The sequence below is a fragment of the Nerophis lumbriciformis genome, linkage group LG06 (assembly GCF_033978685.3).
Source record: "Nerophis lumbriciformis linkage group LG06, RoL_Nlum_v2.1, whole genome shotgun sequence".
Classification (NCBI taxonomy): domain Eukaryota; kingdom Metazoa; phylum Chordata; class Actinopteri; order Syngnathiformes; family Syngnathidae; genus Nerophis; species Nerophis lumbriciformis.
Window position 1 is genome coordinate 13,524,376 of NC_084553.2, and position 25,564 is coordinate 13,549,939.

Sequence of the window (25,564 nt, forward strand, 5' to 3'; positions counted from 1 at the left end):
AATATATTTCAATAACTGTCAAATAAAAATGAGCCGCATAATCAAATCAAATCAAATCAACTTTATTTATAAAGCACATTTAAAATTTACCACAGGGGTAGCCAAAGTGCTGTACAATGGGCAGGTTAAAAGATAAAACGAGTACCGAGCAAACACAACACAACACAAACAGAACACAATAAAAAATAAATAAATAAAATAGAATGAATAAAAACATAAAAACAGGTTCACAGCAGTTAAAGGCGCTCTGTACTTCTCTGTACACCGCGGCGTTTTAAAAAGTCATACATTTTAGTTTTTGAAACAGATACCGATAATTTTGAAACCGATACCGATAATTTCCGATATTACATTTTAAAGCATTTATCAGTCGATAATATCGGCAGTTCCCATCCTGCAATGGGGCGCCATTGCAGGATGGATATCACTCAGTGTTTAAAGCCATGGAATAAAAGTATGTTTTTAAGAGAGATTTAAAAACAGGAAGAGAGGAGGCTTGTCTAACACTCAGAGGTAGGTCGTTCCAGAGCTTGGGAGCAGCAACGGCGAAAGCTCTGTCACCTCTAAGCTTCAGCCTTGTGTCAGGGACCGTCAACAGCAGCTGATCGGCTGATCTTAAGGATCGGTGGGGCAGTAATGCTGAAGGAGGTCGGAGAGATAGGTTGGCGCGAGGTTGTTTAGACATTTAAAAACAAATAAAAGGAGTTTAAAATTGATTCGATAACGCACAGGGAGCCAGTGAAGGGACGCTAAAATAGGGGTGATGTGCTCACGTCTGCGGGTCTGTGTTAGCAGACGAGCAGCAGAGTTCTGCACGAGCTGCAGGCGGGCACATAATAGGAAATCAAATAGTGTATGTCCTTCGCTATGTGGTAGGTTCCTGCGGACGTTATCTCCTTCTGTTGTTGACTATCTTTTTAATACAGTGTTGATGTGGAAATGGTTGCCTCGCCATTTTGTTGGTGTGGCACCGAACGGAGATGTTGACATGCGGAGTAAGCACTCTTCATTCTCCAGCGGGTGACCTTTCAAATGATGCTACGTATTAGCAGTAATGCTACTTTTTGTAGCAATGCTTTTGCCCCACACTTGACAAACTACGGTTGTCTGTTCGACATATTCCCGCTTGAAGCCAAACCACCGCCAGACGATGGACCCCATGTTGTTTTTCTTGGGAATTAATTCTTCCTTCATTTGTTACCAGATTCGCACCTTCTCTCTCTTGTATTACCACTCTCGCCACAGCTAACGTTACCATGCCGCTACGCTAAGGGCGTATACGGCGTATGTAAGAAAGTGCGCTTGTTTTGTGTCTCTATGAGAAGGAGAGACAAGAAAGAGTGAGAAACGCCTGTAGTGTAATGCCCGCAGCTAAAAGCAACTGCGTGAGAACGTATACTCGAATATCACGATATAGTCATTTTCTATATCGCACAGAGACAAACAAATATCGATATATCGCCCAGCCCTAATATGAAAGTTAAAAAAAATGTATCAATCAGTGACTCGTCCTCAGACGACTTTGCCAACGGAGACGCTAATTCTCGCTGTTCCCCATGCATCCTGCCAGTTACTGAAGGGAGTGCTCAAGGTGTGCGCCCGTGTGTGTCTTTGTGCGTGTGTGTGTGTGTGTGTCTGACACAGTAGTAAAATAGTTAAGCTAATGACTTGTTCATGCATCATGAAGTGACAAGACTCCTTGTACAGTGACTTTCTATACACTAGAAGAACCATTACCAGCGCTACTAGAAGTCTTTTGGTCCAAATTATGTCCTAACAGTTTATATGGACCTGGGAACCAAGCTTTTAGAGAATAAAACGAAGCAGCTTTTCCTCTAGTGTCACAGGTCTGTTCACATCGCCTTTGTACTTTTGGGAGCAGCCAGTGACTCGAACGTTTAACTAGTGTGATCATTATTTAAAGCAAATCAAATGAATCTGTTTCTGGGTTGAACTGTGGCTTGAGCTGAGCTGTGTTGTGTCTGAATGACCTTTATTGCAGACATAATTATAGTTTAGCCTTTGAATGTAAAAAAGCTGTCATTAAAAGAGATCTGTGCTGTGAGGAGAACCTTCCAGTGCTTTGTCATTATGGAAACGGAGCGAGGTGGATGGTGGTGTGTGTTTGATCTGGACCTCTGCCTGAGCTCAACTGGTGTTTCTTTGGAAGTCTTAAAAGGGAGTCCAACTAGTGTCAGATGAAGTCATCATAGTCTGGATCCTGCTCAGCTGGACTGACAGGATCATGCTTGACTTGTGTCCTTGTGGGCTTCCCTCGAGAATGGAGCCTGCTTACTAGTGCAAATTGTATCTTTTAGAGTGGTTCTGAATCAGATTACGAAAGGTAAACAACTGTAAAAAAAAAAAAAAAAGTTTGGTTCTGTTTTTCTTTTGAGCAATCCGAACATGTTGGACCAGCACTGTCTGGCCAGCTTCCACAACATGGATACAGAACTTACATTTACAAAATGGTTGATCCATAACAGTTCTGGCCCGCCATGTGCGATTCTCATGGCACTAATGGTGTCGCGAAGCCACATACTGTGACTTTTGTAGAACCCTGTCGAGAGAAATCAGTTTGGACAGTTTTTGCCTTGTTTACAAAGGAGTCCATTACTGCAGCATAATGGTGTCTCCAATTAGATTTACATGGTCCACTTTGATGATGGGAACACAACCAGCTACAGCTCGTTGGTGCCAGCACTTCCTTGCATCACACAGACTGTGTCATGGCCATTTGGACCAACCACAGATATCCCAACTGTTCTGCATCAGCTCTACTTCTAGTTTCTGTGAAAAGGGCTGGAAGAGTTTGCACGGTTAATAAGCATAAACAATGTCAATAAGTACCATCAATGAGTGTACTGTGTTCATACTCAGGATTTCCCGGTCAACATTTTTTGCTCGATTTGATTTTTTGGCAGCAGATCTGATCCGATTTTGTGTACCGATCCGATACTTTGACAATAGACCATAGAACTGAACATGTTTTACAGTACGTCAACACACTAATACATTTTTATAAAACAAAATTAGCTCATTTAAGATTTGCCAATATTGTTGTCAATCAGGTGATGTATTACAAATGGGTATTAAAATGAATGCAATTTTTTTTATATAACTAAATCAATTGGTTAATGCACAATGATTAATGCTCATGATTGGTTGAAGAGTTATCTTGGTGGCAGAGAACGGTATGTGCATATGAACAATGTAGATTCAGATAAAAAAGATTATAACACATGGAGTACCCCAAGGTTCTGTACTGGGACCAAAATTGTTTTTATTGTATATTAATGATACCTGCAAAATCTTTAAAAAACTCAACTGTATTCTCTTTGCTGATGATACAAGTCTGTACTGTTCTGGGCAAGACCTTGGCCAACTCTGAGGGACTGTAGAGAGTGAACTCCACATACTAAAGCAATGGTTTGATGCCAATAAACTATCAATCAACCTAAATAAAACAAAATATATAATTTTTGGAAATAGGAAAAATAACATACAGTGTCATATAAGAATTGATGATATGGAGATAGAAAGGGTGTATTCAACAACATTTTTGGGAATCTATATAGATGATGAATTAAATTGGAAACTGTACATAAATATACTTAAGACAAAGATGGCAAAAACTTTTGCTATGTTGCATACAATCAAAAACTCTGTATCAAAAGGCTCTTAACATGTTATATAATTCTTTCAGACTCCCTTATCTTAATTATTGTGTTGAAATCTGGGGTAACAATTACAAAACAAACATCAACTCTATATTCTTACTTCAAAAGAAAGCGATTAGAATTGTAAATTATGCAGATTATCATGACCATACCAATGCTCTGTTTATTAAATTAAAAACATTAAAACTGCACGATCTTGTTGACCTCAACACTGCTATTGTGACGTACAAAGCTCATAACCACATGCTGCCTGAGTGTCTACAGGAGAGGTTTCAACCCAGAGAGAATCCCTATGACCTCAGAGGTTCAGCTGTCTTTCAGAAAGCAAACATAAGAACGAGCTTAAAAAGTAGATGTGTTTCTGTCAGGGGGGTTCAACTGTGGAACAGCTTGGATGATTCCTTAAAATGTTCCAGTTCCATTCACACATTTAAAAAACACTTTAAGACCAATGTCTTGAAAAAATATATCACTCTTGAATCAACACAGTAGTTAATACTATGATTATTGTTAATTAAAATACTAAATGTGGGATATAAATAATAACGGAAGTATAATTGTTTATATATACTATATAATTGGTACAAAGGTTTAATATGTGTACAAGGATAATTCACATGCCTTTACTGTGTATATAATTGAACTGTGTTAATGTTGTGTATAATGTGTATTTATAATATGTTGTACAAAGGACATTTCATAATTTTCGGAAGTTCATCTTGTACTTGACGTTGTTTATAGGGTTAAGCGCAATAAGTGTTCAACTTCAGCCTAAACCCTTTCGGTCTGCAACATTTTCATTTTCAATCTATGAATGTACAACTGTTTGTTTATTTTGTTGACCATTGACCGAATAATAATAATAATAATAATAAACTAAAACAATAACTAAACAATGTTTGTAAACGATAACAACAAGACCCGACATTATTTTGTAATGAAAACAAGAAAAATAAATGATATCAAAACATGCGTACACACAGGCCACATCACCGGCAGCGCAAGCACCATCACCAATAGGTGGACCGCTCTTATGTGCGCTCTATTAGAGAGAGTTTTGTGACTGTTTTACTCATTTAACGAATCATTGAAGCAACAAAATATACCGTAAGTTGCGGGCTATAAGCTGCTACTTGTTCCCTATGCTTTGAACCCTGCGGCTTATAAAACAGTGCAGCAAATTTATGGATTTTTCTTTGCTGACAGCCATAACAGTTCAAAATGATTAAAAAAAAAAAAAAGCCAAGACACTGAACAGGTGTGTTATAGTTTGCGCTATGATGCCATCTTTTGAACAAGTTTGCTCACTGCAGGTGCTGCATTGCCCCTTTGTTTAGACTGAGCTTTCAAACGGAAGCACAAGTGCTGTTCTGTCTACTAGCCGTCCATAGCGTTTTTTTTACTTACTAAACCGTCGCATGTGTGATGTCTGTCGGAATCTTTTAATGCATATTTGTACGTGCTATTGTAATGTAATAACGCTAGCGCCGTTAGCTAATATGCTAACACAATTACAAGTGTCTGTGTGAGTATTTCTGTGTACATATCTCATATCTGTGGCTTCGAGTGGAAAAATATTTTTTTCTTCTAAAAATAAGTGGGTGCAGATTGTATACTGCTGCGCTCTATAGTTCGGAAAATACGATAAATCAATGTTTTTTCTAATTGAGTTAATTTATTCACTGAAACGTTGCAGCTCTAACTGGGGCACAGCTGGGCTTGGCAAGCTCATCAGCAGATCAGTTAAAAAAGGCAAATATCAAATATAATCAGGAGTTCTCTAGTTCATATAAATGCGTAGTAAAAAGTAGGAAAAGTTAGGACAATTACCGGAAAGTAAAAATCCATATAGAACAAACGTTCAATAAGAAATGCTGACGTTGCTTAGTAGCAGTCCATCAGTCGTTGTGGCCGAGCTGCCGAGTACTAAAATGACTCACGTTTTCAAAATAAAAGGAGAGACAATAAAGGGTGTTAATATGTGATTCAGGGGTTTTTTTTGCAAGAAAGGAGGGTAGCATAACCTACGTTGAGCGGGAGAAATGAACCTGTTGACTTTGTCCATAGAGACTGGTGGAGCCTACATGTCACTCATTTTAATCCACCGATAATTAGTGTTGATAAATGTGTTGCCACTTCCCCGGTTACAGATGTGTCAGCAGCTGCAGCACTTTTCCTCCCTCCTTTTTCAAGTGAAGAAGGTGAGCAACACTAATAACATGTTCACGTCATTGCTGGAAATCTGTGGGAAATTGTTCCTGTTGCCATTACCAAAAAGAAAAAAACTCGATGACAGTCAACCACATATTATCGGTCTACTTAATGATCACTATGGAATAAAAAAATAACAGCCTCTAACATTAGTAATACAGTACTGTATGTCATCTCGTGGTGGCGATACATATTAATAGTCATTTGCGTCAGTGTTCTGTAGGATTTAGTGTGGTTCACTTATTGGTATATGGCGTATTTAAATATATATTTCAAATAATTATAACCAATCAGAATCCGGTTGGGATGGACATCCGAAAAAGGGAAAATGGGGATGGATCAGGCATACACTGCAAAAACCTGCGTCCAACTTCACCAGCAGGCATTAGACTGCAACCCAAAAGGAAAGAAAAAGGAAAAGTTGGTCGACCGAAACAGACTCGGTGCAGAGGGATTGATGTTGAGGCCAAAACCACTGGAGCAACCTGGGAAGAGCTGAGAGAAAAAGCCCAGTTTGTTGGCGACATGTTGTGGCTCTATGTTCTCAACGGAATCAAGAGGAATAAGAAGAATATATATTTCACATGCACATCCTAAAGCTAGGCCTGGGCCTATAACAAATTTTGCCTGACGTTACATCGACCTACAAATTATTGCAGATAAACCATATTATTGCCATTATTTTTATGAGACCAAATTACCGTATTTTCCGAACTATCAGGCGCATTTAAAATCCTTTTTTTCTCTCAAAACCCGTCAATGCGCCTTATAACCCGGTGCGCCCAATGTACAGATTAATTCTGGTTTTGCTTACCGACCTCGAAGCAATTTTATTTTGTACATGGCGTAATAAGTGTGACCAGTAGATGGCAGTCAAACATAAGAGATCAAAAATCTATCAACATGTTTTAGGACGACTTTGGTAAGCTATGAAGTCGCACCGCTTGATGGATTGTACTGTGCTTCAACATACGAGTATTATTATGGTGTGTGTGTATAAGGTAAGACATATTATCTGGCGTTTTGTTCCGCAATATTATGCAAAAGCAACTTTACTTACCTTCTGGTACCTGCTAGGGATGTCCCGATCCAGGTTTTTGCACTTCCAATCCGATACCGATATTGTTTTTGCACTTCCGATCCGATACTGATACTGACCGATACTGGCCTATCTGAGCATGTATTAAAGTTTAAAGTTATTTAGCCTACTTAGTTGTCAGAATCATGTTGAAAAGGGTTTTAGTACTCTTGATAACAACTAGCCAGCTGAATTAGGGGAGTTTGAATAATACACAATGGTTGGTAACAAGAAACTGACCTGTTTATTCAAGGATAAACACAAAATAGACAAAATTATACATGACAAACAGAAATGGCATCATTGAACTAGGGCTGGGCGATATGGCCTTTTTTTAATATTGCGATATTTTAAGGCCATGTCACGATACACCATATACAGGTAAAAGCCAGTAAATTAGAATATTTTGAAAAACTTGATTTATTTCAGTAATTGCATTCAAAAGGTGTAACTTGTACATTATATTTATTCATTGCACACAGACTGATGCATTCAAATGTTTATTTCATTTAATTTTGATGATTTGAAGTGGCAACAAATGAAAATCCAAAATTCCGTGTGTCACAAAATTAGAATATTACTTAAGGCTAATACAAAAAAGGGATTTTTAGAAATGTTGGCCAACTGAAAAGTATGAAAATGAAAAATATGAGCATGTACAATACTCAATACTTGGTTGGAGCTCTTTTTGCCTCAATTACTGCGTTAATGCGGCGTGGCATGGAGTCGATGAGTTTCTGGCACTGCTCAGGTGTTATGAGAGCCCAGGTTGCTCTGATAGTGGCCTTCAACTCTTCTGCGTTTTTGGGTCTGGCATTCTGCATCTTCCTTTTCACAATACCCCACAGATTTTCTATGGGGCTAAGGTCAGGGGAGTTGGCGGGCCAATTTAGAACAGAAATACCATGGTCCGTAAACCAGGCACGGGTAGATTTTGCGCTGTGTGGAGGCGCCAAGTCCTGTTGGAACTTGAAATCTCCATCTCCATAGAGCAGGTCAGCAGCAGGAAGCATGAAGTGCTCTAAAACTTGCTGGTAGACGGCTGCGTTGACCCTGGATCTCAGGAAACAGAGTGGACCGACACCAGCAGATGACATGGCACCCCAAACCATCACTGATGGTGGAAACTTTACACTAGACTTCAGGCAACGTGGATCCTGTGCCTCTCCTGTCTTCCTCCAGACTCTGGGACCTCGATTTCCAAAGGAAATGCAAAATTTGCATGGTTGGGTGATGGTTTGGGGTGCCATGTCATCTACTGGTGTCGGTCCACTCTGTTTCCTGAGATCCAGGGTCAACCCAGCCGTCTACTTGCAAGTTTTAGAGCACTTCATGCTTCCTGCTGCTGACCTACTCTATGGAGATGGAGATTTCAAGTTCCAACAGGACTTGGCGCCTGCACACAGCGCAAAATCTACCCGTGCCTGGTTTACGGACCATGGTATTTCTGTTCTAAATTGGCCCGCCAACTCCCCTGACCTTAGCCCCATAGAAAATCTGTGGGGTATTGTGAAAAGGAAGATGCAGAATGCCAGACCCAAAAACGCAGAAGAGTTGAAGGCCACTATCAGAGCAACCTGGGCTCTCATAACACCTGAGCAGTGCCAGAAACTCATCGACTCCATGCCACGCCGCATTAACGCAGTAATTGAGGCAAAAGGAGCTCCAACCAAGTATTGAGTATTGTACATGCTCATATTTTTCATTTTCATACTTTTCAGTTGGCCAACATTTCTAAAAATCCCTTTTTTGTATTAGCCTTAAGTAATATTCTAATTTTGTGACACACAGAATTTTGGATTTTCATTTGTTGCCACTTCAAATCATCAAAATTAAATGAAATAAACATTTGAATGCATCAGTCTGTGTGCAATGAATAAATATAATGTACAAGTTACACCTTTTGAATGCAATTACTGAAATAAATCAAGTTTTTCAAAATATTCTAATTTACTGGCTTTTACCTGTATATGTGGATATGTTTAGTCCATGTCACGATACACCATATATATGTGGATATTGTGCCTTAGCCTTGAATGAACACTTGATGCATATAATCACAGCAGTATGATGATTCTATGTGTCTACATTAAAACATTCTTCTTCATACTGCATTAATATATGCTACTTTTAAACTTTCATGCAGAGAAGGAAATCACAACTAAAAAAATCACTAATTTTTTCATACGGTGTTGATCTGGAAATGTTTGCCTCGGCATTTTGATGGTGTGGGCGTGTGGCACCGAATGGAGATAAGCGTCTCGACAGACGTTACAATATTTGAAAGTGTTTTCTCTGTCGTGTCCGTGTGTCGAAAATTGTTATGCGCTTATTTTTGTTATTTGATTTTGTGCGTGTCATAGATTTGCCGTGCGCAATTGCACAGGCGCGCACCTTAGAGGGAGCGTTGCTAGCACGGCTGCGCTAGCATCACAGCTAACGTTAGCCATGCTGCTACCTCTCTGCTCGGGGAGGACCTATACGTATGTGACGTATGTCGTGACAGTTTGTGACGTGTGTAAGAAGGTGCGCTTGCTGTCTGTGAGAGGAAGACAGGAAAGAGTGAGAAGAGCCTGTCGTGTAATGCCAGCAGCTAAAAGCAACTGCGTGAGAATCCACAGACCTGTGGATGTGTTGAAGGTGTGCTGGAAAATGCGGAACGGAAATTAGGGAGCAGCAGAAAAGTGAAATGTATTATTTAGATAGGTGCATTGGAAAACACGGACCGGAGTTTTAAAAAAAAAACGATACGCATTTTTTGGCAAATATCGGCGGCCGATCCGATCCAAATATCGGATCGGGACATCCCTAGTACCCGCTGATCTGCATAAATCCTGAAAAATTGCATACCGTAGTCTATAAGTTTCTTCTTTTTCTCTATCTTCTTGTTACGGGACATTCATCCTCCGCTGTTGTCATTTCTAATATAAAGTAGTGTAAAGTTCTTACTTATATCTGTCAGTAAACTCGCCACATTATTCACCCAAGGGACTTTAGTTATTAAAGTTGCAGTCGGACGGTTTTTCACGGGTTGTTGTTTCCGGATGAGGAGATGCTGCTCTGTTATTGATTGAAGTAAAGTCTGAATGTCATTAAAACAGTTAGCTCCATCTTTTGACACTTCTTCCACTCCCGTCCTTGCACGCTACAACAAAGATGACGGGGAGAAGACGCTGCCGAAGGTGAGCCACGTACATAAGACCGCCCACAAAACGGCGCATCCTGAAGTGACTGTCAGAAAGCGGCTTGAAGATGATCTGTAAAACATCATCCGTGCAACATTTTGACCAAAGAACCACCATTACATGTTATGTAGACCACAAGGAAGTCTTTTACATTTAGAAGAAAGAAAAAGAGAAAAAAAAGACTCCTTTAATGCACCCTATAATCTATGAAAAAAGATCAAAAATAGACCATTCATTGGCAGTGCGCCTTATAATCCGTTGCGCCCCATGGTCCGGAAAATACGATATCTATTGATGTAATGATAATACATAATAATAAGGCATGCATATCCTTTCAAATGCAATAAACTTGTATTTCTTGTGTATTTAGCATTGTAATTAGAATGACAACAATAAAATATACTTTGTAAAAAAAAAAATTAAAAAAAAAATTCCAACAGTGGCAGCATGTTTTTGGCGATGTATTAAACCACACGTTCTGTGAGCGCACATTATTTTGCACGGTTTTGTTTACACTGACCTGGCTTGTCCACCAAACGCGATGTGAGTGTGGACTGTCAGGTAGTCATGTTTCAAGTCGGCATGCAGGTTTGCTGTAGTCGCGCAGATTCAGCAAAACTGGCTTCTCGGTGTTGACACGCTCGTCTCGTTCCAAAGGTTTGAACTGAAATATTGCCACATTGGTGAGGTGGCATTTGGTTTTGTGATCATTTTGTGCATTTTCGCTGCTACATGCTAACTAGTTGCACTGTGTGATGCTAGCAGGCCGGCAGCCCTGCATCTCTGCACAAAGAGTCAAAGACACTTAATGAGGACAATATGAATTGCCCTCTTCTTTTATTTCCGCTACGGTACAAACTAGGGTTGTCCCGATACCAAGATTTTTTTGACGATATTTTTTTTTTTTATCGTCAGTTTGTAGGCCAAAATGCATCCGTTCTCCCTTTTCTGTCTACACACTGTGTCTGCTTGTAAGTACTCCGTGATTGTGCGCTGCCGAACATGCTCCTCTGCTCGTAAAACTAGCAATGTCACGACGTGCCGGTACTTTTCAAACAGAGTATAGTACAGTTTTTGATTCATTAGTACCGCAATACTATACCAGTACAGGTGTACCGTACAACTAGAGATGTCCAATAATATCGGACTGCCGATATTATCGGCCGATAAATGCTTTAAAATGTAATGTCGGAAATTATCGGTATCGGTTACAAAAAGTAAAATTTATGACTTTTTAAAACGCCGCTGTACGGAGTGGTACACGGACGTAGGGAGAAGTACAGAGCAGTTGCGTCTCCCAGTCATACTTGCCAACCCTCCCGATTTTCCCGGGAGACTCCCGAATTTCAGTGCCCCTCCCGAAAATCTACCGGGGCAACCATTCTCCCGAATTTCCACCCAGACAACAATGTTGGGGGCATGCCTTAAAGGTACTGCATTTGCGTGCCGGCCCAATCACATAATATCTACGGCTTTTCACACACACAAGTGAATGCAAGGCATACTTGGTCAACAGCCATACAGGTCACACTGAGGGTGGCCGTGTTAACAACTTTAACACTGTTACAAATATGCACCACACTGTGAACCCACACCAAACAAGAATGACAAACACATTTCGGGAGAACATCCGCACCGTAACACAACATAAACACAACAGAACAAATACCCAGAACCCCTTGCAGCACTAACTCTTCCGGGACGCTACAATATACACCCCTCGCTACCTCCCAACCTCACCCACCTCAACCTCCTCATGCTCTCTCAGGGAGAGCATGTCCCAAAGTCCAAGCTGCTGTTTTGAGGCATGTTAAAACAAATAATGCACTTTGTGACTTCAATAATAAATATGGCAGTGCCATGTTGGCATTTTTTCCCATAACTTGAGTTGATTTATTTTCGGAAAACCTTGCTACATTGTTTAATGCATCCAGCGGGGCATCACAACAAAATTAGGCATAATAATGTGTTAATTCCACGACTATATACATCGGTATCGGTTGATATCGGAATCGGTAATTAAGAGTTGGACAATATTGGAATATCGGATATGGGCAAAAAAGCCATTATCGGACATCTCTACGTACAACCCTAGTATAAACTGGCGTAGCCGCTAATTTATTGATTGATTGAAACTTTTATTAGTAGATTGCACAGTACAGTACATATTCCGTACAATTGACCACTAAATGGTAACACCCGAATACGTTTTTCAACTTGTTTAAGTCGGGGTCCACGTTAATCAATTCATGGTACAAATATATACTATCATCATAATACAGTCATCACACAAGTTAATCATCAGAGTATATACATTGAATTATTTACATTATTTACAATCCGGGGGGTGGGATGAGGAGGGTTTGGTTGATATCAGCACTTCAGTCATCAACAATTGCATCATCAGAGAAATGGACATTGAAACCGTGTAGGTCTGACTTGGTAGGATATGTACAGCGAGCAGTGAACATAGTGAGCTCAGATTGCGTAAGAACAAGTATATACATTAGAAATACATTTGATTATTTACAATCCGGGGAGGTGGGATGTGGAGTGGGGAGGGTGTTAGTCAAGGGTTGAAGTTAAAGTTGCCTAATAGTGCGAATGCCCTTGAAGCATGCACATGGTCGATTTACCGACGCTTGAAACCTTCACGATTTTTCATTTTCCTTTATCGAATATCGGTCCCAGGCCTCGCTACAGCGTCATGGGCCCTCTCAGGTTTGGTAGTATTGAATCAAAAGAAGCAAGACCGTTGCAAGCCTTCAGAATTGGAGTTTAAGTTTTTATGGGTCAGTTAGGTCCGAGTCATGTGGTGACCAGCTGTCCAATGTTTTTTGTTTTTTATTGGACCCGGAATTTATGTGAAAGTTGGCATGTTGACGACTTTCAGGAGTGTGTTTGCACGATAACCCAATGTGTTGTTTCTTGGATAACAACATGATTGCAGTAACATGCACTCTGATTGGTCCACGTCTCAAGCGTTGTCTTGTGCCAATGTGTGGCTTTTTGTCAGCCTCTTGTTGGAGAACAATCGCTGATTAGCGCTCCAGAGTGTGGTCCGCTGGTGGGCCGTGAGGGAATCGCACTAATGACGGTAAAGGAGGAGGTCTAATTAGGCCAGGGGATAATGATGCCCAAGCCCAATCAAATGTGAGCTGGAGTTTCGCCGCTGGATCCCATCTGATCTACCCGGATCAGCCGCTCCAAGTCACGGGAAGCAAAAGCCACGCGAAGAAGCCGACCCCTCACCTGCATGCTAGCTAGCCCCGTCCATTAAGGACAAGCTTCCTGTGTGTTTTGTCTGGCAGGCCGCCCGCTCCCAGATGCCGTGGAATGCGTCTCCAAACCGCGGGGAAGCAAAGAGTCAGTCAAGCAGTTCCTGTGATCAGATTCCGAATCGGGTACAACTTTCCGTGGCTCTCAGGCCCGTCCTGTCTTATTCCCCGAACGGCCTTTCCCCCGGGATCAGACTTGTGGCCGCATTCCAGAGCCGTCCTCTCAAATTAGTCTGCGTGGAGGCGTGGGCCGCACTGATGCTCCCTTCATGGGGAGGCCACTGCACAAACGCCGCCTTCTTGACCGCGCTTGACTTCCTGCCAGCCGCTCGCTAGCAGCTGTCCCCGTGTTTACACTTTTTTTTTTTACTAACACTAACTTTGTCAAGACCACCTCCCACCCCCACGCTGGCTCTTATACAACACATTCCTTCAGGCTCTCGATTTGGACTCGGACAGAATAAGAGTCTTAACATTGGTTTAACTTCGCCATCCGCTCGGAATTTCAACATCGCAGCCAAAGTCACTGCTCGCCCAGTAAGACCCTTTTTAGCCCACTTTGTTTTGTTTGTTTGGATCATAAATGTGTGAACATGTTCCATTGGATTGTCCATGTTGCGTTTACATTGGGACACAATCTGGCTTCAAATCTGGATCAGACTTTGCATTAGGGTTGTACGGTATACCGGTAGTAGTATAGTACCGCGATACTAATGAATCATATTCGGTACTATACCGCCTCTAAAAAGTTGTGACATTGCTGGTTTTACGAGCAGAGGAGCATGTTCGGCAGCGCACAATCACAGAGTACTTACAAGCAGACACAGTGTGTAGACAGAAAAGGGAGAACGGAGGCATTTTGGCTTAAAAACCAACAATAAAGGTAAAGTTATAACACTGAAACGTCCTCAGGAAGATATGCTTTAACATACTTGCCAACCCTCCCGGATTTTCCGGGAGACTCACGAAATTCAGCGCCTCTCCCGAAAACCTCCCGGGACAAATTTTCTCCCGAAATTGAGTGACGTGTCGACAGCCTGTTTTCACGTCCGCTTTCCCACAATATAAACAGCGTGCCTGCCCAATCACGTTATAACTGTAGAATGATCGAGGGCGAGTTCTTGGTTTCTTATGTGGGTTTATTGTTAGGCAGTTTTGTTAACGTCCTCCCAGGCGGTAACAACACACAACAACAGCAGTCACGTTTTCGTCTACCGTAAAGCAGTTCGTCTGCCGTAAACAGCAATGTTGTGACACTCTTAAACAGGACAATACTGCCATCTACTGTACATGCATATGTGACAATAACATCTACGGCTTTTAGAGAGTGCAGTGCACAACTGCGCACACAACAAGGAGACGAAGCAGAATGCATCATCAGAGAGGGTGTTCAGCATGGTTAGAAAAATAGTGACAGAGAATAGAACAAGGATGGACAATTCAACCCTTAACTCAACAATGAGTAGATGAGTGTTATGTGTGTGTATATGTGTAAATAAATGAACACTGAAATTCAAGTATTTCTCTTATTTATATATATATATATATATATATATATATATATATATATATATATATATATATATATATAGCTAAAATTCACTTAAAGTCAAGTATTTCTTATATATATATATATGAATCACTTGGTGAATTCTAGCTGTAAATATACTCCTCCCCTCTTAACCACGCCCTACCCCCACCTCCCGAAATCGGAGGTCTCAAGGTTGGCAAGTATGTACTTTAAAACATGGCTAGCGGCTAACATCCAGCCGCAGTCGACAGTGTTGTAGCTACTTCTAAATCTCCATGGCGACAAATAAAGTAAGTTCCTTACAAGTATCATCCCTGCAGGATGAGGAATAGCTCAACATGTTTCACTACACACCGTAGCTCACCGGCGTCACAATGTAAACAAATGCCATGGGTGGATCTACACCTGACATCCACTGTAGTGATACCAAGTACAGGAGCATATCTGGTCGATACTACTATGATTACATAGTAGCATCACAAAATATTTTTTCCTTTTTTTAAAAATGTTGATTATGTTTATAAACTCAGGAAATACGTCCCTGGACACACGAGGACTTAAATTATGACCAATGTATGATCCTGGTACTACTTGGTATCGGATTGATACCCAAATTTGTGCTATCATCCAAAATTAATGTAAAGCATCCGAACAGAAGAATATGTGCTAATTACATTTTAACAGAAGTGTAGATAGAACATGTTGAATGAGAAAGTAAGCAGATATTAACAGTAAATGAACAAGTAGATTCATTTTCTACCACTTGTCCTTAATAATGTTGACAAAATAATAGAATGATAAATGACACAATATGTCACTGCATATGTCAGCAGATTAACTAGGAGCCTTTGTTTGTTTACTTACTACCAAAAGATAAGTTGTCTAGTATGTTCACTATTTTATTTAAGGACAAAATTGCAATAGTAAACATATGTTTAATGTACCGTAAGATTTTTTTTGTTAAAATAAAGCCAATAATGCCATTTTTGTGGTGCCCTTTATTTAGAAAAGTATCGAAATACAACCCTACTTTGCATTCACACAGCACATTGATCACTGGCAGACAGGCCGCTGTAAAATTTGTCAACACAAATTCATACATGACCTCCCTGGTGGAGGTAATACAAATTGGTTAAAAACTAACAATAGATTCGTTTTTAATTTTTTTGTTTATGAAATATTCAAAATGGGACGTGATTAGGGATGGGTAGGGAATTCTGTACTTTTATTGGCACCGACCAAATTCCGTCTGTAATGTTGCAATTTTTAACACCGTAAAGTAGAAAATGCTGGAACTTAAACTAAGGCTCAGCGCTTCCAAAATGCGCAAGCTCGATAATTTAATAATTTACCGTAGACAGGCTACCATTAACATTAGCAATTTTACATGGCGATATCAACACCTACAAATTTGGTCATGAAAACCACAACTAAGACAAACATTACAATCAAACAGTTGGTGTGTAATAAACACAATACTTACTTACATCATACTGTTAACTGTCAATCCCTCGTCCATTAACAAGTACAAAGTCAAGGGCGGTCACGGCATGTTCTTCCCGCGGATGTTGGTCAATTTTGCCCCGTTTGCAGTGGTTAAATTCGAGCCCTGGTGTGTGTGTGAGGGGAAAAAAGACAAAGAATATGTGTGGGAATTAAACTAAAACCTCTTTTTCAAGGGAGTCTTGTTACACATAAAATGACATTCACATTGCACATTAAAATGACAGGATGGACATCAAGTAAAACAGTTACAGATAACTGAGGCTCCTTCAAATGCTCTCAGTTTAGATTTAAAAGCATTTGGGATAAAAATTCAGTCAGCTTCCAGTCTCTTTTGTAGCATGTTGCAAGCACAAGAAGCTGCAGAGACAAAAGCCTTTCCCCCCCCCCAGCTCAGTGCCAGCAAAAGGGACGGAGAGCAACAGCTGATCGTTGGATCTCAGAGCATAAGACTTCGTACGTCTCTGTGAAATCAATGTACTAATGTATTCGAGGAAATAGTCCCAGAAGAGCCTTGTAAATAAAAATGTACCAGTGACACAGTCTCCTAGTGGAAAGAGAAGGCCCTCCCACCCGAGAGTACAAGTCACAGTGTGGTGTGCCATGGCTCTACAGCTTGTGATGAAACTCAAAGAAGCTCGGTATTGTGGAGAATGCATATATGTTTAAGAGTTATTTCTTTATTCAGTCATGTTTAGATCATCTAGTGTTTTTCCATTTGTACTCTTTCTGTGTTTGTATCTTATGTCCGCAAGTAAACGGTGTGCCTTACCTTGAAGGCTTGGACTGTGGGAGTTGGAGTACTCCCTTTTTTTTAATCTTATCTGTCTTAGAACAATGAGGCTGTATTCCTTTCTGGACATGGTGGGCGCTGTTTTCCTATTCAAGAAGATGTCTCTTTCCGTTTGAATGTTAGACCAATTCCAGATGCCGGTATGACCTGGTCTTCTAAAGTTTTAGTAAAACTTGATAATATTCCTATTCTGTCTTGATGGTCCTTCTTACTGTGCATATGTCATCTAAAGAATTTGGGATGGACCAGTGATTTTAATTCTCTGGGAGGGAAGGCTGGTCTGACGCAACAGTATACACAGTCCACCATCTGAAGACAGGAACGAGTAGCATTCATATAAAAAAAAGATCGGCATAATCTAGCACAGATAAAAATGTGGCAGAGACAAGGTTAGCACACGATTGGCAATAAAAGTTGAAAAGAGTGTTGTACCATGAATTGATTAACGTGGACCCCGACTTAAACAAGTTGAAAAACATATACGGGTGTTACCATTTAGTGGTCAATTGTACGGAATATGTACTGTACTGTGCAATCTACTCATAAAAGTTTCAATCAATCAATCAATGTGACTTCTTCAACACGCTGAAAAACACACATTCTGTATTTATTTTTAGAGCGCACCGAGATATTAAAGTACACAATATCAGATTTCATGCAAATGTTTAGTCACTGTTTTTTTTTTTTTTTATACAATCATGTGTGCATTTCAAGCAGGAAGTCTTCTCAGGGACCCTTCTTGGCAAAAAACTGACCAATCACAGCGTTCTGCGTCGCAAATTTAGGATTTTTTTTTTCTACGCGCAATATACTCCAGGCTTAATCATGCAAGGAGATCCTCCTGGCCATACTCTGGTTGGCCGAAAGCCCTCCCCCCCCACATGACTACAGGGCGCTGTCACGACAAATTTCTTCCCCCTACAAAAACCTTCCCCCCCCATTTACTTCCGGGGTCATTTCCTCTTACGTCATTGAGAGCGATCGATAACACTTCGGCTTTGACTGCCCGTCGCTGGAAGGATACTTGTTTTTTTTTAAATTTTTTATAATATAGCGTTAACAAAACGTCTGTATTAATCGGACATATGTACCTCAGTGAAGTCAGATGACCCGTGGTCAGACAAACAACAATATTTAGAATAAGAACATAAAAATAAAGAAAAACCTTGGGTATTTCTTCAAGACTTTTTAAAATGAGGCAAAAAAACTGCAATGTAAAATTATTTTTTATTGTTTACAAATTTTTTGTTCCAAACATTGTTAAAGTACAGACATTTAACAGTATTATATATTAATTAATATTTTTTGCACGTTACCACGAAGACAGAAGTTCCCAGCAGCGGCCCTAACACTCTGCCTCACCTATGAACCCACGCCAGGAAACCAGCCAAAAAAGAACAGAAAACGAAACGACATCATATGGTACAACCCCCCATACAGCAAAAACGTCTCAACTAACATTGGACACAAATTCCTCAATCTGATTGACAAACACTTTCCCAAAGACAACACCCTAAGAAAAGTATTCAACAAGAACAACATTAAATTGAGCTACAGCTGCATGAACAATATACGACAAATCCTCTCAAACCACAACAAAACAATTGCAAATGAGCCGTCGGCCTCCAGACAGAGCGACTCCAAAACCAACAAAGACTGTAACTGTCGAAAGAAACCTGATTGCCCTCTCAACGGGGGGTGCTTACAAGCATCAGTTGTCTACCAATCTAAGGTAATACGCAAGGACATTAACACATCCGACACATATGTAGGATTAACCGAGGGAGAATTCAAAACCAGATGGAACAACCACAAGGCTTCTTTCAGGAACAAAAACCTGCGAAATACCACAGAACTCAGCAAACACATTTGGGACCTCAAAGACAATAATGTTGAATATTCAATAACATGGCAAATTCTTGCATCCAGCACACCTTACAATAGTGGTAATAAAAGATGCAACCTATGCTTGAAAGAGAAACTGTTTATTATCTACCGTCCAGACCTGTCATCCCTCAACAAGCGCAGCGAAATTGTAACAACATGCCGCCATAGACGGAAACACCTCCTAGGTAACACATGAGCCAATCACCACGCCCCTAGGCCAGCCTGTACCCACCCACTCTGTGCCCTATATAAACCATGGTATGTGAATGCTCCCATTAAAATCTCCTGATGATTGAGGGTACCCCCCCCTCATGAAACAGGCCTGTAGAGATGAAATAGTCTTGTGATTTTTTTCCCACACATACATATATATATATAAATATATATAATAAAATAATTATATATATAGCTAGAATTCACTGAAAGTCAAGTATTTCTTATATATATATATATGAAATACTTGACTTGGTGAATTCTAGCGGTAAATATACTCCTCCCCTCGTAGCCACGCCCCCAACCCCCACCTCCCGAAATTGGAGGTCTCAAGGTTGGCAAGTATGACATAAGTCCCCTGGGAAAGATAAAGACAAATGTCATTCAGTGACACCACCATTTTCAGGAGATTTGGATTCTATCGATCGCTGTCAATGACGTAAGAGGAAATGACGTAAGAAAAAATGACCCCGGAAGTAAATGGGGGGAGGGTTTGTAGGGGGAAGAAATTTGGCGTGACAGCGCCATGTTTGCTACCAACTTTGAAACCCAGTTTTGGCCATACGCTCTTAGCCTGTGCAGTACTGCCATCTAATGGCTTGGAAGTGCAACTGCATTGAAAATGAGACTCAAATGTTGAGATATAACCGCTGGACAGCACAGTTATCAATCAGCTTATTTTTAAACACATTCTATTGCCAAACAATTAACATCTTTTAACACACACAAACATGCCACAAATTGAGTAACGCTGTCAATCAAATGTGAATGGTACCCTTTGATTGATTGAGACTTTTATTAGTAGATTGCACAGTACAGTACATATTCCGTACAATTGACCACTAAATGGTAACACCCCAATAAGTTTTTCAACTTGTTTAAGTCGGGGTCCACGTTAATCAATTCATGGTACAAATATATACTATCAGCATAATACAGTCATCACACAAGTTAATCATCAGAGTATATACATTGAATTATTTACAATCCGGGGGCTGGGATGAGGAGGGTTTGGTTGATATCAGCACTTCAGTCATCAACAATTGCATCATCTGAGAAATGGGCATTGAAACAGTGTAGGTCTGACTTGGTAGGATATGTACAGCGAGCAGAGAACATAAGTGAGCTCAGAAAGCATCCTTAGTTATGATGTTCTAAACTCCTGTTTCCATGCCAGTGTTGTATAGACCTGATCGATGCTGGAAGTAGTAGCTGCCTTCTTTACTGTCCTGTACTTGACTCCATTTAATCATCTAACAGTATCTCACATAATGGATCAATGAATACTTTTCTGTGGGCACCGAGCTGTGATGTCTAACCTTCGCTGATTGCTAATAATAGATTTGACTTGTAAAAAGCACTTTACACATGTGTACAGCTCCACTAATGGACATTGGAGTGTTACTTTCAAAGGCAAAATTAAAGTATTGCTAGAAACATAATTTTATATGGGACTTTATTGTATTAACGTATTTTTTGGAGTATAAGTCGCACCTGCCAAAAATGCATAATAAAGAAGGAAAAAAAACATATATAAATCGCACTGGAGCCCGGCCAAACTATGAAAAAAAACTGCGACTTATAGTCCGAAAAATACGGTATATGTATAGTACATGTTCCAAAAAGAAAAAAGCATAAAACACAGTATATTTAAATATACTAAATGTAAAAAAAGGGAATAAATATTCAAAATAATCTAGTTTGGTTACGCCATCATGAGCACAACACAAGGTTGTAAAAGTTTCAACTACAATTCTAAATAAGGTGTCAAAAGCAAACTGAAATCAAATACACACAGCTTAAAGATTGATCAATACCTATTCATGATGATTTATCAAACTATAAAAGAAATATACCTGAACAGAACGCTCATGATGGTTACACCAAAAAGTAACGCTATGAATCGCGTTTTTTCCAAGTTTTTGGGGCATTTTTATGCTATTTCCAAGCATCTCATTTTTATTATCGTTGATTTTAAATGGTCAAACTAATACATATTATATATGCATGCCCTAGTAAACAAAAAGAAAAAGTCATATTTATTTTGATCGTTACCACGGGGAAGACCCAGGACACGTTGGGAAGACTATGTCTCCCGGCTGGCCTGGGAACGCCTCGGGATCCCCCGGGAGGAGCTGGACGAAGTGGCTGGGGAGAGGGAGGTCTGGGCTTCCCTGCTTAGGCTGCTGCCCCCGCGACCCGACCTCGGATAAGCGGAAGAAGATGGATGGATGAATGGTTACATTTTAAGTACATTTGTGCAGGTGGGTGCGAATGTAGCCATTACCAGAGCTGTACACATTGAGTAAACAACCTAAAAGTGCTACAGTGTATTAAAAAAATAAAAATAAAACGATAATAAATAAAAATAAAAACTAGAACAGCCAAATAGCTAAAACTAGTATGCATATATCTAAAAAAAGGTTTAAAAAAAAAAAAGGTTTTTAAGCCTTTTTTAAAAGCATCCACAGTCTGTGGTGCCCTCAGGTGGTCAGGGAGAGCGTTCCACAGACTGGGAGCGGCGGAGCAAAAAGCCCGGTCTTCTATTGTTCGTAGCTTTGTCCTCGGAGGTTGGAGGAGGTTAGCCTGTCCGGAGCGGAGGATTTGGGGGTGAGTAGTTCTTTGAGGTAGAGGGGGGCATTTCCATGGAGGCACTGGTGGGTTAGTAGGGAGACTTTGAATTCAATCCTGAGTGGAACAGGAAGCCAGTGAAGGGATTTGAGAGTTGATATGGTCGTATTTCCGCACTCTCATCAGGATCCTAGCAGCACTATTCTCTACGTATTGCAGCTAACCGTGTCCTTGGCAGAGGTCGCCGCTGTTGCTAACGGAGCATTTTGTCTTGTTGTCGCCGCAGATGCAGCAGCTGTTCTACGAGAACTACGAGCCCAACAAGAAGGGCTACATCCGAGATCTCCACAACAGCAAGATCCACCGGGCCATCACGCTGCACCCCAACAAGAACCCGCCCTACCAGTACCGCCTGCACAGCTACATGCTCAGCCGCAAGATCGCCGACCTGCGCCACAAAACCATCCGGCTCCACCGCGAGATCGTCCAGATGAGTCGCTACGGCGCGGCCGAGCCGGGCCGGGAGGACCTCCAGCTGGGGATGCCGCCCTCCTTCATGCGCTTCCACCCGCAGCAGAGAGACGACGTCCTGGAGTGGGAGTTTCTGACCGGGAGGCACCTGTTCTCCGCCTTCGACGGACAGCCGCCCCGCCGCGGGATGGACGCGTCCCAGCGCCAGGCCCTGGACGACATCATCATGCAGGTGATGGAGATGATCAACGCCAACGCCAAGACGCGGGGGCGCGTCATCGACTTCAAGGAAATCCAGTACGGCTACCGGCGGGTGAACCCGCTGTACGGCGCCGAGTACGTCCTGGACCTGCTGCTGCTCTACAAGAAGCACAAAGGAAAGACCATGACGGTGCCCGTGCGCAGACACGCCTACCTCCAGCAGACCTTCAGCCAGATCCAGTTCCGGGAGGAGGACCAGATGGACGCGCAGACGCTGGCGGCGCACATCAACCAGGAGTCGGACTCTCTGTCCTTCCTGTCCAACTCCTTGAAGATGCTGGTCCCCTTCAAGCTGTCCACGTCCGGCCAGGAGCAGAAGGAAGTGGTGGACAAGAAGGTCAACATCCTGGTGCCTCTGTCGGGGCGCTACGACATCTTCGCCCGCTTCATGGCCAACTTTGAGCGCTTCTGTCTGATTCCCAAGCAGAACGTCAAGCTGCTGGTGCTGCTCTTCAGCACCGACAACGACACGGAGCGCGTCAAGCAGGTGGAGCTGATGCGGGAGTACCACGTCAAGTACCCCCGCGCCGACATGGAGATCAAGCCCGTGGCCGGAGCCTTCTCCCGGGCGCTGGCGCTGGAGGTGGGCTCGTCGCTCTTCACCAACCAGTCGCTGCTCTTCTACTGCGACGTGGACCTGCTCTTCAACACCGACTTCCTCAAGCGCTGCCGGGCCAACGCCGCCCTGGGCGAGAGCGCCTACTTCCCAGTCATCTTCAGCCAGTACGACCCCAAGGTGGTCTACGCCGGGAAGGCGCCCGGCAACAACCACTACGTCTTCACCTCCAAGACGGGCCTGTGGAGGAACTTCGGCTACGGCATCGTCTGCGTCCACAAGGGGGACCTGGTCCGGGCGGGGGGCTTTGACACCTCCATCCAGGGCTGGGGGCTGGAGGACGTGGACCTCTTTAACAAGTTTGTGCAGTCGGGCGTGTCGTTGTTCCGCAGCACGGACACGGGCATCGTGCACGTGCACCACGCCGTCGCCTGCGACCCCAACCTGGAGGCCAAGCAGTACAAGATGTGTCTGGGGTCCAAGGCGTCCTCGCACGGGTCCACGCAGCAGCTGGCCGAGCTCTGGCTGGACAAGAACGACCACGCCCAGCGCAGGCTGGCCGCCAACAACGGCTCGCTTAGGACAGCCTGAGGGGGACGTGCTGCTGGCCACGCCCACAAATAATTTATTTTCCATGCAAGAACCCCCTTTTTACTTTTACACTCTGACAGCAGGAGGCGGGGCCAGCCCCAGGAGGCGGGGCCATCGGACACTTTGTGAATGTTTACATTTCCTCACACACAGAGATTGTTTTTGTGTGAACAACTGCTGGATTTGACGTCTAATTTATTGGTTTTGTTAAATGCAAAGATTGTAACTTCCTGTCACCAAAGACTCAATTCTGTGTGTGTGTGTGTGTGTGTACATGAGTGTGTGTGTGCGTGTGTGAGAGATTGAGTGAACAGTAAAGAATGTTCTTTAGCATTTGGTTGAATAGCCAGGGGGCGTGGCTTCACGTGAGGGTGGAGCCAAGCAAGCGTCTTACCTGGCAGGTACTGATATTCCCGGCTGGTCCAGTCTTCCAAAACAGGAACTTTTGTGACAACATGAAGACTGACTGAGGTTGTCGTTAGTTTTTTTTAAATCTTTTTATTTTTATTTTTATTATTATTGTTTTTAATTTGTCTTTCAACTTTCGAGTATGAAAGTTTTTCTATTTAAAGAATAAAAATGGTGGGGAAGTTTTCCTAAAATTGGTTTCCCTTTTTTAATCAAGATTGAGGAATATGTCACAAGGTCCAAGTTACCATGGGTACTAAGACCCCCACTTAACTCGATCGCCCCCTGCTGTTTGTGTTTGGTAATGTTGCACCACGGACAACATAACACTAAGTCATAGTTTGAAAGAGGACATGGCGCTCCATCTCCAAGTAACCACCAGAATGACCAACATTAAAATAGAACTAGAACATTTCCCGAGGAAATTTTGATGGGCCTGCTGTCTGTGCCTTGGACCTCTGAGTGTCTAGAAAAGCGACCCCCAGCCAAAGCACTTCACGGAGAAGTGAGAACCCATCATTCATTCACACCTGGTGGTGGTAAGCTACCCTGGGGTAGACTGACTGAAGCGTGGCTGCCAGTTTGTGCCTACCCCCTCACCCCTCCGACCGCCACCTGTCGTTCATCATTCGTTAACCAGTGTGAGCGGCACCGGGGGAAAGGGTGAAGTGTCCTGCCCAAGGACACAACGGCAACGATTTGGCTATCAAGAGGCGGGGAGCGAACCTGCAACCCTCAGGTTTCTGGCACAGCCGCTCTACCCACTATGTCAGGGGTCGGCAACCTTTACCAGTCAAAGAGCCATTTTGACCAGTTTCACAAATTAAAGAAAACAATGGGAGCCACAAAAACCTTTTGAAATTTAAAATGAAATAACACTGCATACAAAGTTTTTTTTCTTGCTTTGTGCTATGTATAAATCAAGGGTCTCAGACACGCGGCCCACAGCTTAATATGAAAATTAAATGTTAGTGCGGCCTGCGGGTTTTATTTGAATGGCGCTTGACAGCGTCATAATTGTCAACCTTCCCGAGTGTCCCGACTCTCGAACGTGCCGTGTTAGTACAGAATTTTGGAGCCCACAACAACCAGCGTGCCGGCCCAGCCACAAATTGTATGGGGCTTCTGCTTGCTCACGTAGGCGACAGCAAGGCATACTTACTCAACAGCCACACAGGTTACACTAACGGTGGCGGTATAAAAAACTTTAACACTCTTACTAATAATGCGCCACACTGTGAACCCACACCAAACAAGAATGACAAACACATTTCGGGAGAACATCTGCACCGTAACACAACATAAAAACAACAGAACAAATACCCAGAATCCCATGCAGCCCTAACT

At 42.1% G+C, this 25,564-nt stretch overlaps 1 protein-coding gene across 1 annotated transcript in view; it reads left to right on the forward strand.

Annotated features, from left to right (window-relative positions):
* Window positions 1–24,392, forward strand: part of chsy1 (chondroitin sulfate synthase 1) — a 98,772-nt gene extending 74,380 nt beyond the window's left edge. Inside the window, exon 3 of the mRNA XM_061963745.2 lies at window positions 22,217–24,392. Coding sequence (XP_061819729.2) covers window positions 22,217–23,809 — 1,593 coding nt within the window. The 3' untranslated portion in view covers window positions 23,810–24,392. The remainder of the gene's footprint in view (window positions 1–22,216) is intronic.
* The last annotated feature ends 1,172 nt before the right edge of the window (window positions 24,393–25,564 follow it).